Source organism: Lepisosteus oculatus, chromosome 5, assembly GCF_040954835.1.
Source record: "Lepisosteus oculatus isolate fLepOcu1 chromosome 5, fLepOcu1.hap2, whole genome shotgun sequence".
In the NCBI taxonomy this organism is placed as follows: Eukaryota; Metazoa; Chordata; class Actinopteri; order Semionotiformes; family Lepisosteidae; genus Lepisosteus; species Lepisosteus oculatus.
Window position 1 is genome coordinate 43,836,635 of NC_090700.1, and position 17,367 is coordinate 43,854,001.

Consider the following 17,367-nt stretch of genomic DNA (forward strand, 5'->3'; position numbering starts at 1 on the left):
TTTAGCAAATGAAAGTACAAGACCTTGTTTTCAAATAGTCCGTCGGCTAGACGTCAAAACAGAAAAGGTTTGGATTATGTCCTTTTCTTGTTATTATTTTTCCTTAGGTATCAAAGAATAGCTTATCCAAACCAAACCAAATATTGCATTTATTTCGGAGGACCACTAATACTTTAGAGGAATTTCTCCTCAACAATCCCAAAACCAAACAATATTGTTCTAATCCTCCTGATGTCCTTTTGGCTGCAAATCTAGTAACAGAAAAAGACGAATGCATTTTGCATTAGTCTCTAATCCTTCTTCCTTCCACAGAGAAATAAGATAATTAGGTACGCAGAACAAAAAACAAGAGAAATCAGGAAATATAAACCACGGTTACTCTATCTGCTTAAGATGTAGTGTGACCCTGATATTTGAGAAAGTGGAGTGGACACTAATGCCAAGAACATGCGAGTCGATGTTATCATTGCAGAGGAACACATTTAGACAGTGACAGGAATATTAACCAGAAATTAAACTTCATTGCAGACACGCTAGTTTAACCCATTTCCTGCTATTTCAGACTCGACTCCAAATGTCATTATCTTTAGCTCAATACAGTCACAGTAGCTGGAATTTTGTAGCTTTTATGCATCTACTTCCTTTAAAAACTGTCAAAGGTTAAATGGCTTACACATATTTTGTACCTCAGTAATTGATTTGCAAAATATATATTTATGTGCCCCAATCATATTAAATGATGTACAGTACACAGGTGTAACTTTAATTTCATAGCTCTAAGAAAGCACAGGCATACACTGCCCGCATATGTGAATGAACAAACACACTACCAGAAAGGAATGCCATTTTGGGGCATTTTATTAAACCATTTCTTAACATTTTAAAATACCACATATAACAGAAATCATAACATCTTAATACAACAAGGCCTTTCTATAATAAGCCCAAAATCATATTTGTTATAGTACGATATTACATGTTTTACTTACTTGATGTATTTATAGCACATAAAATCGTATATAAAGAAAAGCGCAACTGCATAGTGCCCTTTAGATGTGTAATTAGCACATATCAGTCTTGTTCTGTTCAGATGTATCATTAAAATGATATTGGAAATAATCTCATGCCATAACCTTTCCTGTGTGGAATATAGAAGAAAATGGTCTGTTGTTGTTGAAGTGAAAATATCTATTGTTTTTATATTGTATATATGTTTCTCACCTGTATTCCTTTCAGGCCACAAAGAAAATAGTAATACCATAAAGGCTGAGACTTGTCAATCTGAACGTCTTCAAACGACACTTTGAAGTCCCTGAAAAATAGCAGGAGTGAAATGTGATAATTCACATATGGTAAAATACTGACATCTTGTGGTAAACAATGGATCTGTAGCTTCCGTCGAGCACTACGGGATCATGGAGTACAGGGTCTGTATCACAGCATAATACAGAGGGAAGGCACTTCATTCCTTCTCAGCCTTAAATGTGTCACTGCACCAATCAGGTAGATAAGTCAAATAAGCTGTGTTACCCAGGTTTTACTCAGGTGTTAATTGAATGCTACCTCTCAAACTTTAGGGAACTGGAGGGCCAGCGTTGCACATCACTACCAGAGTACAAAAACTAAACAGATATTCAGCCATAGAAAAACAAACCCTATTTACCATGTCTTCTCATATAAAATGGCTTCTTTAAATGTCTTATTTCCATTTTTCTATGGTCCTGAAGAATGATTAGGTTATTAAATGAACCCTGAAAATCTGTCATTGGAAACAAAGTACATGTAGAAATACTTTCCACACACCAATTGTCTGATGTCAAATTTATTAAGTATTTCTTTACTGACACACTCTTCAAAATATTGAAGGACTTGTATTTTAATGTATGTTAACCAGTAACTAATGTCCTTACGTGTAGAGGGGATTTGAATTCGCCAGCTGGGCTGTTTGCGTCTTACTGAGGGACACAGCTGCTAGGATATCTTGCTCTATGGCCATGGGTAGTACAGCATATCCACAGTAGTCAATGTGTTCTCCTATAACAATAAAGGGACTTTAGCACGAATCAAAATAGAACAGTTTTAAAATGTTAGCATTTTTTGTAAAAGGGCAGGTCTACATTATGTTCTCTCCATATATCCAAGGAATTGATTATTAAAATATTTAAGAGAATTGGGATTTTAGATTGTAGCTTCAACTTAATGTCAAATTATAAGACTACAGCATTAAGAAGAATTAAAAATGTTTCCACAAGAGGAGACTGAATATATTACAAAAGTAACCCTATAGTTTTTTTGGAAATATAATTTCATGTTTTAAGTTATTTCAAACACTTCAGAATGAAGAAAAAAGAATGCAAAGTAAGAAAAGATTACCAATTAAATTTACTCGGCCAGGAGCTCGTGCATAAAAAACGGGGTCTTCTCCAAATTTCTCTATGAATTTTTCCTTCAATTTCTGGAACCTAAAAAGACAGAATCAATTCATAGAAAGCACACTGACAATCACACTGCTCAATGTATAGAAAATCAGCCACAGGAAACAGAAGTAGAAAATTCAAAACCTTGAGTGGTTGCATTTGCAGCAGGACATCCCATGATTTAGATGATGTTGAATTTCCCAGCAATCGATAAAGATCATTTTCTTTGGTTGGTGTCTTCTGCTCGTCACATTCCTCTTTCACAAACCCTATTCTAACTCAGTTTTTATGTACAGAACACAATGTGCAATCCCTTTCCCTGGCTAACTTAATGGCTTACCTTTCTTTCTCCTCAGTAACGCTAAAGAGTGCTCACGGGAGACACGGGGGTCTTTCTTAGTACATATCTTAAAAACAAAAAAGGAAGCTACTCTAAGAGCTAAGCTAAGCGAAGCTAAGAGGCCAGAGATATTTTGTTACGGATCTGAAGGTGTTATAGACGCATATCCTTGCAAAACGCAGATGTTATTTCTTTGTGAGTTACGTGGTACTTCTGATGGAAAACCTTTACAGTGTTGCTCTTAATAAGTAGAAATGCAAAAGCCTTTGAATAAATCTAAACAACTGGAGTGGGAGTGTGGTTTATAATAAGGACCTTGTCCTTAAAGGCTTACGCGAAGCGCAAGATGTTCTTGCTTTTTAGCTTTTCATTGAGGATCGCTTACTTGAAGTTGCAGAACTGTTGTGAGCTACTTAAATGCCTCAGTGCACGCACTAGACAGCTCCTCGAGTATGACTCTACTGTCGCTATCACAGCGCTAGAAATACTGAAATAAGATCCGGACAATAATAATATTTGAATTTATTGATCAGTTGAAGCAATAAAAATGCAACAACGTTTCATGATGGACAACACCAAAACAACAGATCGAGACTTGTGACAGTAGTTTATAGAGGTGGGAAAAACTTAAATATCCCTCATTTGTCTTGAGTTCTCATGATGTTTTACTATCATCAGCTACTGAAGCACTTGTATTACCGCTAATGCATTTCAAAGAGGAAACTTGGTAAACCAAAATGAAGCTATTACTTCGTTGTAATTGGAAAAATGTGGAAATGTATTAAATTTAAAATTGAGTTCGGTATTTGAAAAGTATTTGATCCAACAGGGAATAAGACTAAAAAATAAAGACGTTTCCTGTTTTGCGATACTTAAACGTTACGTTATTAATACATTTGCACTTCTTTAACTTTTATACCTTTAACTTACCTCTCATTTTCAGTCGGTTTTACCTGCAGCTTTGCAGGCGCATTTGTAGCCATAATAAGTTTTTCTTTAGAAGTCGTTCACTACGTCGAATATTATCAATATCAAAACTGGAAATAATCCAGGTAATCAATATGCCAGCAAGTGAAACTTCTTATTTTACAGTAAAGATACTTGGATCTTCAAATCACTTCATCAGCTGACAGTCACACCAAGGTCTTCCGGATACAGCTCACTGTTAGCACACGGAAATCCTGTTCAATGTACCATGAGGAGTCGAAATACTCAGAGAATTCGGAATTTTGTCGCTAAGAGAAATCTGAGTGGAGAAAAAAAATAAAAATCAGATTTTCAGATCGCTTGCTACTTCAGATTTGTTTATTCTGCTTACTGGATTGCCAAGGTCGCCTTTGTGAAACACTGAGTGCACCTTCACGAACAGTTTTATGTTCCGAATACCTCATGCAGTAAAATGTTGCCAGCATATAAACGTATATTAGGTAGCTAGTTATTTAACTTAGACTATGGACGTGTACAGAAATTGGTAAAGGCAAAACCCTTGCATTTTTTAATATTTTTTATCCTACAGTTATCGAAAAATATAAACATTTCGTTTCTTTACTTTTTAATTTAAATAGTTTGTTTCTGAATTCAATTTCCTTCAACTACGAAAACCAGTTAATAAACTCCAATTCATCATGTTGTGACAGAGTGGTAATTCGCATAATACTACACATTAAGATCCCTAGATGGAATCCACATTATTATATGTTTAAATATGATAACGAAAATGTGTCAATTAAGTTAGGAAAACTGATTATTTCATTTACATTATATGAACAAGGTATTCTAGCCTGGGGACCTGTAACCTGCAAATGAGAAGTTGTGTGTTGTGTGTTTCAATATACATTCTCTTCGTGTGAATAGATGTGAGAGTTTTCAAAGATTTATGCTGTACAAGTAACGGTAGAATAGAATAGATCATGGATGTCCCGCATAATATACATTAGTAGCACAGGTGAGCTACTGTTGATCAAAGAATAGTACCTGAGAGCATTATAACAACATTACGACTAAGGATAAAGGACAGGTCAGCTTGCGTCTTTTCAACTTGGTCGTGCAGTACAGCTATTATATAGATTTCTATATAATAGTTGAATATATCTTCTATATAATAGATTTCTTTTATAGTGCTAAGAATAATTGTAGTTTACAATTACGGCAGTCAAGAAGAACAACATTCCTCACCGGCACCCGGAAGGACGTTGTTGTACTGAAGTCCAGCGCAGGCGCACTACGAGTTTCCCAGCACCACACACCAGTGAGTCGGTGTCGCGGAGGATGCTGGGAAGGACTGGGTCTGAACTCCCGGAGTCCGAGTCAAGATGTCTGACATGGAGGATGACTTCATGTGCGACGATGAGGAAGATTATGACCTGGTAAGGGATGAAAAAAATGAGTCTTGTTATTTGATGCTGCTCGAGGTTGTCATTTACAGACTTGCCCCCATTGCAGAGGTCTCCGGTCTTTAATAGTTGATGAACTGCAAACACGATCATGTCAGCTTTTACTTCGGATTGGACGCTAGTGGCTATTTGCTGTCTGTGGAAATGGGGGTGTTCATGATGTTTGGTGTACTTTTTTACAACCCATATAGCATCTCCAGCAAAGTGTTTGTTGAAATATCTATAATGTTAAAAAGGACCAGATTTGCATACGGCGTTTATTTATGCACGGTCGCCTTTCGTGCTGTTCTCAGTCCGTAAAGGCGAACAGGCCTGCTTCATTTGTCAATGCTTGTGCAGGGGTAGCTCAGCCTGGGCCCGATCAACCCGCTAAGAGAGGTCCTGAGGCTGAGGCAGAAATGTTTTAAACTGGCGTTTTTGCTGAGCGCTGCAGAATTAGCCTGGATGAAACGAGGAGGATGTGCGTTAGGAGTTGCTGCAGCTACGGATTGCACAGCGGCCGGATACTGTGTTTACCTCCCAGCTGTGTCTTCAGAGCGGAGGAGGCTCCGGGCGTACGATCTCCTGTACCCCCAGAAACACCCGAACTCTGACGGACACGGACTATCGCATAACACACACAGGGGGAGGAGACGCGCTTGAGGCTAAAGGCAATTCAGTCGGGGCTGATAATAGTTACATCACGGATGCATTAAGTTCTAAAATTGTTAAACAGCGATAGGGCTCAGCTTTTAATCGGCACCAGTGTTGGCTCACTTTTATTATCTTTATCATCACAGATTTTTACCTGTGCTGTCCTTGCATAAATTCAGTTTAGAGATTTTTGATAAATGTCTTTTAAGATAAGCTTTTCACCAGACACCGGAGCCGTGGTTAACATTCTCTGTTTAGTAGCAAGTTGTATGGTGTCTAAATAGACATTCTTTATTAAGTTGATGAATGGCAAAGATTAGAAAATTCTTTAGTTCATGTGAGCTGATAGTTCACAATTTAATTTAGATCAAAATATCTTAAAGACCTGAGGTTTTAAGTAAGTTTGATAAATTCACATTTATTTACTGGCAACTCAGTGAATAGCCTTTCTTTCTGCTTTTTTTAAACAAAATGTTTGCAATTCTACATTATAAAAATGTAACACTCAGGTACTACATAATATAGATTTTGTCAGGTTAGTATTTTAGCATTAAACATAGTATTTCACAGTGGTTTTCCTGCACATTTATATCACTTTTTGGCTAACAATGTGCCATGAAACATTTTTTACTCTTTTAGACTGTAAACGTAGTGTGATGTTTTCTGCACTGTCTCTTTTGCTATAAGGTGCCAAACATTTCTAGAAGATCCTAAAAGGACTGATAATTAATCTTTATTACTTTGTCTTCACAATGTGTTTGTTTGTGTAAAACAGAGATTTTAAAACTGTTTTCATGTTGTATAGGTCATCTAGCTATACAATTATACAGTTAAGGAACAAGTAATGGGTTTATTCCATGCTGAATAGAGCAGAAAGAAAATAAGTGTTTTGGCTGTGGAGCCATCTTCGGATGTAAGAAACGGTTTTACTTAGCTTGATTTACTTTAGCTTTCTCACACCTGAAGAAGGCTCCACAGCCGAAACATTGTTTTCTTTCTTCTCTTTTCAGCATGGAATAAACCTATTACTTGTTCCTTTGCAGCCTATGTATTCTGACGCAGCTGCCCACCTGAACTACTTCAACTATACAACTGTACAGAGCTACATAGTTCTGTATTGAATGCCTAATATGTTCTTTGAGCATCCTAGTTTTCTAAATGAGCTCACCCACTGCCTTATTTACTAGATTTTGTGGACCCTTGTCCAGGGTTAATTGCCTTTTCTTCCCTTTCTTAAAGGAATACTCAGAAGACAGCAACTCTGAGCCCAATGTTGATCTGGAGAACCAGTACTACAATTCCAAAGCCTTGAAGGAGGATGATCCAAAAGCAGCCTTGAGCAGCTTCCAGAAGGTTTGTGAGTTTCAGGGCTGAAATTGCACTGTTGTAATGAGAGTTCTGCTGCAGCATTGAAGAAAATCAGTGATTACTATCAGGTGGGAAAAGAGGTAACAGTTAAACACCATTCTGGTGTACTACACTGATTTATCAGGCTTTAAGTTCATGAATGCAGTAAAAGTCTCTGAAGTGTTCCTGTGACTGTGTGTGCTTGCTGTTATGTGCTAGCTACTTTCTTGTCCAGGGTGTAGTCCTGTTTTGCAATCTGTTTTCAGGATACGCTCTGATATGCTATGACTCTTAATAGGAGGTATATAGCTCTGGTTTCATGTATGGATGGAGTAAAATTGCCAACTTGTTGTACTGACTTCCATGGGTAATTTTCTGGTTGTCTTAAAACAGTTTACAGCGGTTTCCTAATATACATCTGAAAAGCTTGATTGTCTTCTCTCTGGCAGGTTTTGGAGCTTGAAGGTGAAAAAGGAGAATGGGGGTTCAAAGCACTGAAACAGATGATTAAAATAAACTTCAAACTGGTAAGAGGCAGTTACACGCTGCTGACACAACACAAATATGAAGTAATGAGTTTTAGGTCAGGGAGACACTTGGATAAAGATTACGGATGAGGCTGATATTTCCTTCATTTTGTTCTGTGTTGAAAAGTTGTTCTAAGTCCTAGGGTTTTCATGTTCAGACTTTTAATCATTTGTAATCTGTGCTATAACGTCAGAGCTGTCATATGAAATACTTAAACACATGATTGTTCTGGGCTGTGTTGCATTGGCATTGAAGAGGTTAAATTTGATGCTAGAGGAAAGGGCTGACAGTGGAGTTTTTGGAGCTCCTCAGCTCTGTGGCACTCGAACTTAGTGCTGTGTCACGGAAAGTCACTCATTAGAGGCCTGCAACAACAACAGCAGCTGTAGCACTGCAGCCCCTATTTCCTAAGTAAATGAAGTTAACAGCAGTGTTATACCAAGTGTGCTGTTTAAAATAACAAATAGCAGCATGTTTTAATATAAACCATGTTTGTTTTCTTGCCACAGTTCAAATTCCCAGCTTAATTTCTTACATTATTAGCGTGAGATTGTCATGCATTAATAGTACACTCATAGTTTAATTTTTGAATTGTTAAAACACTATTGTAACCTGTAGACATTTAAACTGAACACTAGGGGGAGTGGCAGATTTCATTCCTCCTTAGTATGGTGACAATGTGTAATGAAGAAATCACTTATTAGTGTTGATGGTTTTGCTGTCTTCTCTCTGTATTACAGACTAACTACCCAGAGATGATGAATAGGTACAAACAGCTACTCACCTACATCCGGAGTGCCGTCACAAGGAATTATTCAGAGAAATCTATTAATTCAATCCTTGATTACATCTCCACCTCAAAACAGGTGTGATCTGCAACCTTAAGAAAAATACACTGCATACAGGTCGCGAGTATGCTTGAGTAGTAAACTCTTTGTGAATTGTAAGTCTGTTATGTTAAAATAGTAATGTAAATTGCTTGGTAGAAGAAGTTAAACATTTATTGGTAAGACTGCGGCTGGGACATCTATACAGCATACCAACACAAAAAAACCCAGAAAATGTATAACGTTTTTTTTTCATTGCTTTTATATTTGCTTGAGTTGACTGACCCATACCTCAGCTGGGTGCCTCTTTTTCTCACAAATCATTATGGTTCCTTTGTAGATGGACTTGCTACAGGAATTCTATGAAACGACCCTGGAGGCACTAAAAGATGCGAAAAATGACAGACTGTGGTTTAAAACGAACACAAAGGTAACTGCAGGGCAGACAGAAATCAAGTGATACAAAGTACACTGAATGTTTTAGTAATACTGACTACTGATTACAGGTTTTTATGTTGAACGGAAAAGAGTACTATAATAAAGAAAACAAAACAAAACAGTCTTCCTCATTTGCTGTAAAGTCTAGTCTGCCTAGTCTAGGGCCTTGTCTGGGGTTCTGTTATACTGTTCTGTGAATGGAAGATGGTCTTTATGCAAAAATGTGCTGTGATGTCTTTAACTGACCGGTTGTCCATAAAAACCAGACCACACTGTCTTAAGTGGCCTTGCATACATAGAAAGTTGAGAAAAATAGACCAAGATAAATAGGAGTCCACTATTTCAAAAGATTTTAATCCACCTGCTTTTGATTTAAAAGTCAGATGTGTCTTTTTGAGATGCATGACATTACGCACTTAACTGTTCAGAATGTACAGTTGGATGAAAAATGAAATGAAATCTCCATGCCTGCCAATAATGAATTATAATATGATAATTATAATTTGAATTATTAATTTTAGCTTGGAAAGCTGTATTTAGAGCGGGAAGAATATGGAAAGCTTCAGAAGATACTGAGACAACTGCACCAGTCTTGTCAGGTATAGTCTTTATCTTAACAGTCTTAAAATGAAGCATAAATGGCTCTTTTTGCAAAAAAATATTGATTTCAGGGTAGGGCTTCTTTATAATCACCTTTTCAAAAAGTGACCACATACAGTATGGAATATCTGTTGATCTCATTGTTTTTTATTATAAAGATCATGCACCTATAAAAACTTGACCTTGAAATTGTTCAGGTAGTCACTTAACAGTATACCTTCAGTTTTTTGCAAAGTGAACTTTCTAATAAGTGTTTCTTAAACATGTGTTGAGTAACCAGTTTTCTTAAAGAGTACCGGAAGTTCAGATTCTGCACCAAAATGGTTCCTGCTCTTTCTGCACGATTGGCATGTAGCCACATAAATGCTGCTTGTTAGGATTTTGTGTACCATCGTGTTTTTTTAGACGGACGATGGAGAAGATGATTTGAAGAAAGGCACACAGCTGCTGGAAATCTATGCTCTAGAAATACAGATGTACACTGCACAGAAGAACAACAAGAAACTGAAGGCACTGTACGAGCAGTCTTTGCACATTAAGTCTGCCATCCCTCATCCACTGATCATGGGTGTCATAAGAGGTAAAGAGATCTGCATGCAGCACAGGACAATATCAGTACCATTTTTTTTGCTCCCGAGAAAGATTTCCCTGTGAACCCTGTATGTGTTGTATATTCGGTGTATTTGGTTGACATTGTGTAAGGTTGTAGTGACAAAATGCAGGATTATTTTATGTGGTTATTTACAAACCGGCATGAAATTCCACTGCTCACCAGTAGGTGGCATTGCAAACTTTGTAATTGCATTAGCTGGAAATTACAAATCCAGATTGCATAGTGCTCTAAAAGGAAGTACAGAGATTCATTGGCTAAAAGTTATGAATCAAAAATTAATTCCAATGAGAATGTGTAAATGTGAAATTATATGGATCCTGAATACCTGAAAATTGCAGTTTTCATACTTTTTTTGTGTAGTTAAAAAGCAGTACAGGACAGCTGTATGTGTTTTCATGTATAAATGTACGTGCTTGTAGCAAAATTTGTAACGCATACATAGCAGATGATTTAGGAAGCTTGACGTTATCCTACATAGGAACAAGTAATAGGTTTATTCCATGCTGAAAAAAAGAAGAAAGAGAACACAACGTTTCAGCCGTGGAGCCTTCTTCAGGTGTGAGAGAGACAGGGCAGTAGGCAAAGGTAAAGTAGCTGGAGAACAAAGGTTGGGAGGGAGGAGGAGTGAGAGGCGGGAGCAGGGGACAGAAAGAGAGGCCAATCAAGAGGTGTGAAGTCAGAATGGGTGCAGAGAGGTGTGAAATGAAACTTCCAATGAATGGAGAAAATTTAAAAGAACAGTAATCTGTCGTTAAGGGAAGGGAGAATGTGTGATCCTAACTGCAGAATAATTTTAGTTTCGGTGGTCTTTCTGATGTATGAGTTCGGAAAACCGTCTTTGAGAACACAGACGGAGAGATTAGTGTGGTCGTGGCCGTCAGAGGTGAAATGAGAAACAATGGGCTTGGAGAGATCTTTAATCTTCACAGCCCTGACGTGTTCTCTGAAGCGGTCTCCGAGTCTCCTTCCTGTTTCACCAATGTAGATGGCTGGGCACTTACTGCAAGAGATACAGTAAATAAGGTTGCTGGAGGTACAAGATGCTGTCTGGGTGATCCGGAATTGTCCTGAGGGGCCAATATGTTATCCTACATATTGTATTTCTTATCCTGCAGTAGGATGCTCGCCAATTAAGGAATTTGTTTTGTGAAAGTATGTTTGTATGTTGCAAAATGAGTATAAATGTGCACTTCTTGTTGCTGTGGAAATTGGTTATTAGTAAATCGAAGGCGTCCTGTAGTGCCGTTTCGAAACTAAATTGCCTGAATATTTTGGCTAAAAGTTCAAGGAAGTGTTTTGGTTTTTAGCTCCCAGTCATGTTGGTTGAGGTTTTTACAGTGTAGAGCCATTAGCTTCGGGGTTAAATAAGCAACCTACACTTCTAGGACTGTGGTGTTTAAAGAAATGTACCACAACAAGGAAATTGCTGTTTTTTCTCGCATGTTCAATGTTTTATAAATATGTGCAATTTTTAAGTTTGTTAGAAATTCCCCTGGCAAGATGCAAACTTCTTTGACTATTTCCATGTATTAAATGACATGCTTGCTGCTTTATAACTAACAAGAAGGTCATTTGTTTCTGACTTTCAGAGTGTGGAGGCAAGATGCACTTAAGGGAAGGGGAATTTGAGAAAGCCCACACTGATTTCTTTGAGGCTTTCAAAAATTACGATGAATCAGGGAGTCCCAGACGAACAACTTGCTTGAAATACCTGGTTTTAGCAAATATGCTAATGAAGTCGGGAATAAACCCATTTGACTCTCAGGAGGTATGGCCCTTAATTCTTTTGTTTTTTTGTTTAAATGTACCAAAAAAAAGGTATTTTTGACGAGGTGTTGAAAGCTGGGTGATCGTTGGTTATTCACTTTTTTAGGTATTTATTTATTAAAATGAGTTTTAAAATATATTTTGCTGACCTTTTGGACTATTGTTTTTTGTCGGAGGGGCTTATAATGTTTTGTTAATGATTTCTCATGATGTAGTTGTCTCTGATCGTTTGTGTTTGTGTTTTAATTTTTACATTTAGGCTAAACCTTACAAAAATGATCCAGAGATTCTTGCAATGACAAATTTAGTAAGGTAAGGAGATCTTGAATCGTTCTTCCATGACCCTTTTTGAGTCTTCACAATAAAATATTTGTATGTTTCTTAGCTGTACAGCCAGTGTAATCCACTGTATATGCCATTGGGCAGTAGGACTTGTTTGTGCTTTTCTAAGCAAGTGTACAGTACAGTAGACTGCCCGCACGGGTTTCTTTTAACCCTGTGAAATCTGACAGGTTTTTGCTAAACCTGAACTGTTTGACATGCTCCTTTATAACTGAACTAATTTTAAATAATTTAAGTTTCACTGGTTCACAAAATATAAAATTTATGATAGCACATATTTAAAGTATGTGCGTCTCATTAATTTTAAAAAGCAAAACAGATAGGAGTCTGTGGTTAAGCCTAGGAAAGTTATCTTATTCTGCGTGAAGTGGGCACAGTTTAGGAGACTTGTTTTCTTCACAATTAATTATTTCCATGTTGAGCCAATGGAATATTTAGAACATATTAACAGTTCCTTCCTTCACTTATAACAAATGCTTAATTATCCACTTACAGGGGAAAAAAGGTTCCTGAATAAGGTTTAGCTGAAATTGATTTGCTGTGCAGTTGGTGAAACCACACTGTATGTATTTGATATTCACATGAATGTATTTTTCTTCCTAGTGCCTACCAGAATAATGACATCACCGAGTTTGAGAAAATCCTGAAAACAAATCACAGTAACATCATGGATGATCCCTTTATAAGGGAGCACATTGAAGGTGAGTGTATGTTCTGGAATTTGTCTGCTGCAAGAAATGTCCCCTATCAATTAAATAAAGAAAATGCAGGCTTTGTTAATAAACAGTTGCACAGGTGTATTTAACAGAACTGTGTGTTTGACTTGCATATAGTTGTTTGCCTATGAAAATGTGCTGAGTCTCTGAGTAATGGCATTCTCTGATCTTTCTCACAGAGTTGTTGCGGAACATCAGAACACAAGTGCTCATAAAATTAATTAAGCCTTACACTAGAATACACATACCTTTTATTTCCAAGGTAAGCTTGTTCTTAACGTGGGAAATTTGGTGATGTTTCATGGAGATCTGATTACAGTGTCTCTGCACTTGTATTGTATATTAATTCCTAACTTGTTGTATATACTCCTTTATCATTGTCTGTTCTTTCATGTTTTTTGAAGGAGTTGAACATTGATGTTTCGGATGTAGAGAGCTTGCTTGTGCAGTGCATATTGGACAAGTAAGTTCAGTATTTTTCTCTTGTCTCTGCACCACAGCATTCTCTTTACTTCGTGGAGTTAAAAGTTCAGTCCAGTATTTTGGACAACGTCAATGCCAGGAGTACACTGGACTGTTTTAATCAACTGGCAAAATACAGCAGGTTCCTTGGGCTTACATTTGCCACCTGAAATAGAGGATTATTTGTGCAATTTATTCCAGGATATGTGAGAAAATCTTACCCGGGCTTCTGCCATAATGGATTTCCAGGCACAGGTTGTTTAAATTGCAGGATTAACCTTAACTGTGACAGTAATGCAGCTTAGAAACCAGGAAGAAAACAAAATCCAGGCTCACTGGTTCTGGCTGTGTGCCTGCATGCCACTGTTTATGTGGCCTAAGTCTCCTGCGTTTGTTTTCAGAAATCGTGTGTGTTTTGGTTAATGCAATCAGTTTTGATTTCGATAGGTGGCCACTTTAGTCACAAGCTTGCGCTTGGAGTTGGCGTCATTGTAAATACCTGTGCTTTTTTTTTTTCTTTTCAGCACTATTCATGGCCGGATTGATCAAGTCAACCAGCTGCTGGAGCTGGATCACCAGAAAAGAGGAGGGGCCCGATATACTGCATTAGATAAATGGACAAATCAACTGAACTCTCTCAACCAGGCCATTGTTAGTAAGCTGGCTTGACTGAGAAGTCTTATTATTAGTACTTAAAGCAGCAATGCAGTGATGTTAATCTTCAAACAACTGGGAATGGCAGAACTACTATCGGTTGATGTGTCCTGAATATTGGAGCTTTGACAGAAGTGCTTTCTTTAATCAGCTGGTTTGTGTTTTGCTGCTGCAGTTTCCCAAGACAAACAGCTTTAATATCCAGAAGAAAACCAAAACTCTATGGGATTACGCTGTATTGACATCCAGCCCTTACCAATGTAATAGTGTTTTATCCAGGGCAATCGAATGACCAGATGGAAGACTTTGTCATGGTTTTAAACACACATTGACACGTTGTTTTGGTAAATGTTAAAAAAGAACAGTTTACCTGTAGGATTCTTCAGAAAAAAAAGTTAAAACATAATCTGCAATAACTTGAAGTGTATACTTACTTTGAACACTTTTTTCATGTGTAAAGCAGCATGTTTGCTGTATTCTGCAAAATGTACGATTTCCAAGCCGTGATTTTCGGTACCTGCAGTTGTAGTTAAAAATTTAGAAAATATTCCCTCTTCAGTGGCGTACAGCCACTTTAGTTTTCAAGCAGCAAAATAAAGCAGTACAGCTTGACATTGTTTAACACTGATTAAGTTCCTTTATTTTGTTTTGTGATGCTTTATATATTGTATTTTCTTTTTGCAAGAAATGCACAATGCCTGTTTTTTTTTTCTTAAAAAATGATCTAATTTTAACACTCGTGCTTCTGTTTTATATTTACGTGAAAATATGGGATGGTTCTTGTCTGGATTTTATAGCCACAAGGTCAAAGTAGAAAGGATATTCACAGTGCAGTCCTAATTTACCTGGTGCCTAATTTGCTTGTGATATGTGCATTTTAAAAAATCATTCCTTCTCATTTGAAAGGCAAAGTATGAAAATAAAGTTCACTTTTTGTTCACAGTGTCAGAAAAAGACAATTACCCTGCACCAGCTACATCTTAAACATGTTTTAGTGATATGTACTGGGATCTTGCATTTTTAGCACACAATTTACAGCCTTTAGATTTTAAAGGACTTACTGTGGAGCAGTGGTTAGTATGACTGCTTCACAATGCTGGGATCCTGGGTTCAGGTGTGGACCTGTGATGCTATCTGTGAGAAGTGTTCACATAGGTTTCCTCTGGGTGCTCCACTTTAATTGCACAGTCCCAAAACATACTGGTAGCTTAATTCACTTGAGGGAAACTTGCCCCTGGTGTAAGTGTGTTTGTTTGGTTATCGTACCCTGCAACGGACTTGTGTCCCGTAATGGTGTTTTCCGTCTCAGTCCCCTTGCTTTCTGGAATAGGCTCTGGCTCCCCTGCGACACTGGATTGGATTAAGCTGTTAGAAAATGAAAATCAACTTGTCCAGTGTAATACGTTAAGTTCATTATGAGTATATATGTTAAAGATGAAATAAAAAGATATTTAATTTTACATAGATAACACTCTCAAAAGTATTGTTCAGAACACAGAACTATAAACGTTGCAGTAGAAGGAAAATGTGTTAAATATTTGAACGATCCATTTTGTTCACAAGAATGCTAATGAGTCTTCCCTTCCTGCTGCAAAGCTAGTCAAGGAAGGGCAATTAAATATTTTACAAAAACAGTAAGGGGTCAGAAAAGATATCCATGTTGGGTATTTCCTGACTTCTGCTGCAGTGCAGACACCTGTTGAGGTGTTTAACATATTTGAGCTTTTCTGGAAAATGAGGTCTGCTCTCTCCTGACTTCCAGTGAATGTCAAACATTCTTCTTCTGCATAGGACTGTTGTAATTTCTGGGAGTTGCTCAGGCACTCAATAAAACTTACCTGCCACAGCCAGATCTTCCAATAGCTATACACTTACGTACTTGCAAAGCTAATGTGAGAAGTGTGCAGGGCACCAGGAAGAGCTCATAGATTTATGGCACAAGGAAGCCCAAACATAGTGATTAAGAAAATAGGGAGATGTCTTTGAATGTGATCTAAACGTGGTCGAAATAAACTGTTCTCTGCAACGCCAATGTGACTCATTTAAACTTCGTCAAGACAGCATGTAAGGTATGGATTCACCGATCATGTTGCCTTTTCTTGTGTGTACAGGAACATTAGAGTAAATAACCTGTGTGGCGCTAGCTGTGTTTTCTATACCCGAATGTTTAATATGAACTGGAAATTGCGTTGCACACCAAAAAAATAGGTGAACAGGTGAAAAAAGGAGAAAACATTTCAGCTGTGGAGTCTTCTTCAGACGTGAAAGAGAGAAAAATCGACAGTTGAAAAGGCATGGGAGAACAAAAACCGGGAGTGGAGAGGAGTCCGAAACAGAAGAGCAGCCGAATTGACACTTGGGTGGTCTGAAGTCAAAACCTGCAAATAAATAGGAATAGAAGGAAACAAGTCTGCCATCGAGAGAAGGAAAGGTGTGATCCTAGTTTTAGGACAGTTTTTGTTTATATATGTCTTTCTGGTATAGGAGTTCTGAAACCCTTTGAGAACGCAGACGGAGAGATTGGTATGATCATGGCCATTAGAGGTGAAAAACTATGGCTTTGAGAGATCTTTGATCCACACAGTGCCGACATGCTCCCTGAAATGGTCTCCTAGTCTCCTTCTATTTCACCAGTGTAGATAGCTGGGCATTTTCTGCAAGAGTTGCTGTAAATAAGGTTGCTGGAGGTACAAGATGCTATCTGAGTCATCGGGAATTGTCCAGAGGGGCCTTGAATGTGCGTACTGTAGTATTGGATATATATTTACAGGTGGTGCAGCGAGTTCTGTTGCAGGGCAAGGTGCCTGGTGTGGATGATTGTTGTGAGTGGTCAAGGGAGCTGTGAACAAGAAGGTTAAGCAGATTAGATGGTCAGCTATATGAGATGATAGGGCGGTCAGAAAAAGGGTACTAGTGGAGGGATCATCAGAAAGATGGGGAAGTTCTGGGGATAGAAGGGGTATTAGGGTGGTAGGTAATGGAATGCAGTTGTGAGTCCAGCAGTTCCTGATTGAGTTGATGATCCGAAGGCTATTTTTTGCTCGGGAGAGAGGTTGGGTATCTTCCGTTAATGAAGAAAGAGTGCATTTTGAGGGCTTGGTTTTGGAAGTTTACATCGTCACTGCAAAGTCGTCGGAGCCTGAGGAACTGTGAAAAAGGAAGAGAATTTTAAGTACGTACGGGGTGAAATGAGCTGTACAGAAGATAGCTGTGTGAATCTGGGGTTTGTAATAGAAGTAGAGAGTCGTGAATGGTTAATAGAAGGGTTTATGTCCAGAAACGGAAGAGTA

General features: G+C 37.9%; 2 protein-coding genes across 4 annotated transcripts in view; one reads left to right on the forward strand and one right to left on the reverse strand.

The window, feature by feature from the left end:
* Positions 1 to 5,018, reverse strand: part of galk2 (galactokinase 2) — a 30,729-nt gene extending 25,711 nt beyond the window's left edge. The window contains exons 1-5 of one of the 3 annotated variants that reach the window (XM_006628642.3): positions 4,933 to 5,018; positions 3,688 to 4,003; positions 2,374 to 2,462; positions 1,911 to 2,034; positions 1,222 to 1,312 (exon numbers count right to left, since the gene is read on the reverse strand). In XM_006628642.3, the coding sequence (XP_006628705.1) occupies positions 1,222 to 1,312; positions 1,911 to 2,034; positions 2,374 to 2,462; positions 3,688 to 3,740 (357 nt within the window). In that variant the 5' untranslated portion in view covers positions 3,741 to 4,003; positions 4,933 to 5,018. Of the gene's footprint in view, positions 1 to 1,221; positions 1,313 to 1,910; positions 2,035 to 2,373; positions 2,463 to 3,687; positions 4,004 to 4,514; positions 4,623 to 4,731; positions 4,901 to 4,932 lie in introns of those variants that run through there. The other 2 variants (XM_069190489.1, XM_015342915.2) reach the window with 2 other exon arrangements.
* On the forward strand, positions 5,010 to 14,699 carry cops2 (COP9 signalosome subunit 2). The gene is made up of 13 exons (XM_006628641.3): positions 5,010 to 5,123; positions 7,023 to 7,136; positions 7,580 to 7,657; positions 8,399 to 8,524; positions 8,826 to 8,915; positions 9,445 to 9,522; positions 9,929 to 10,103; positions 11,726 to 11,904; positions 12,163 to 12,215; positions 12,849 to 12,946; positions 13,141 to 13,223; positions 13,366 to 13,424; positions 13,948 to 14,699. Exons 1-13 carry the CDS (start codon positions 5,070 to 5,072, stop codon positions 14,090 to 14,092), a joined length of 1,332 nt encoding a protein of 443 aa, XP_006628704.1. The 5' UTR covers positions 5,010 to 5,069; the 3' UTR covers positions 14,093 to 14,699.
* The last annotated feature ends 2,668 nt before the right edge of the window (positions 14,700 to 17,367 follow it).

What these genes read in the sequence shown, in the direction of transcription:
- cops2 (XM_006628641.3), top strand. Translation starts at nt 5,070, where the DNA reads ATGTCTGACATGGAGGATGACTTCATGTGCGACGATGAGGAAGATTAT. An exon ending in TTAAAATAAACTTCAAACTG is followed by an intron (nt 7,658 to 8,398) that starts GTAAGAGGCAGT and finishes TCTGTATTACAG; the next exon opens with ACTAACTACCCAGAGATGAT. An exon ending in ACATCTCCACCTCAAAACAG is followed by an intron (nt 8,525 to 8,825) that starts GTGTGATCTGCA and finishes GTTCCTTTGTAG; the next exon opens with ATGGACTTGCTACAGGAATT.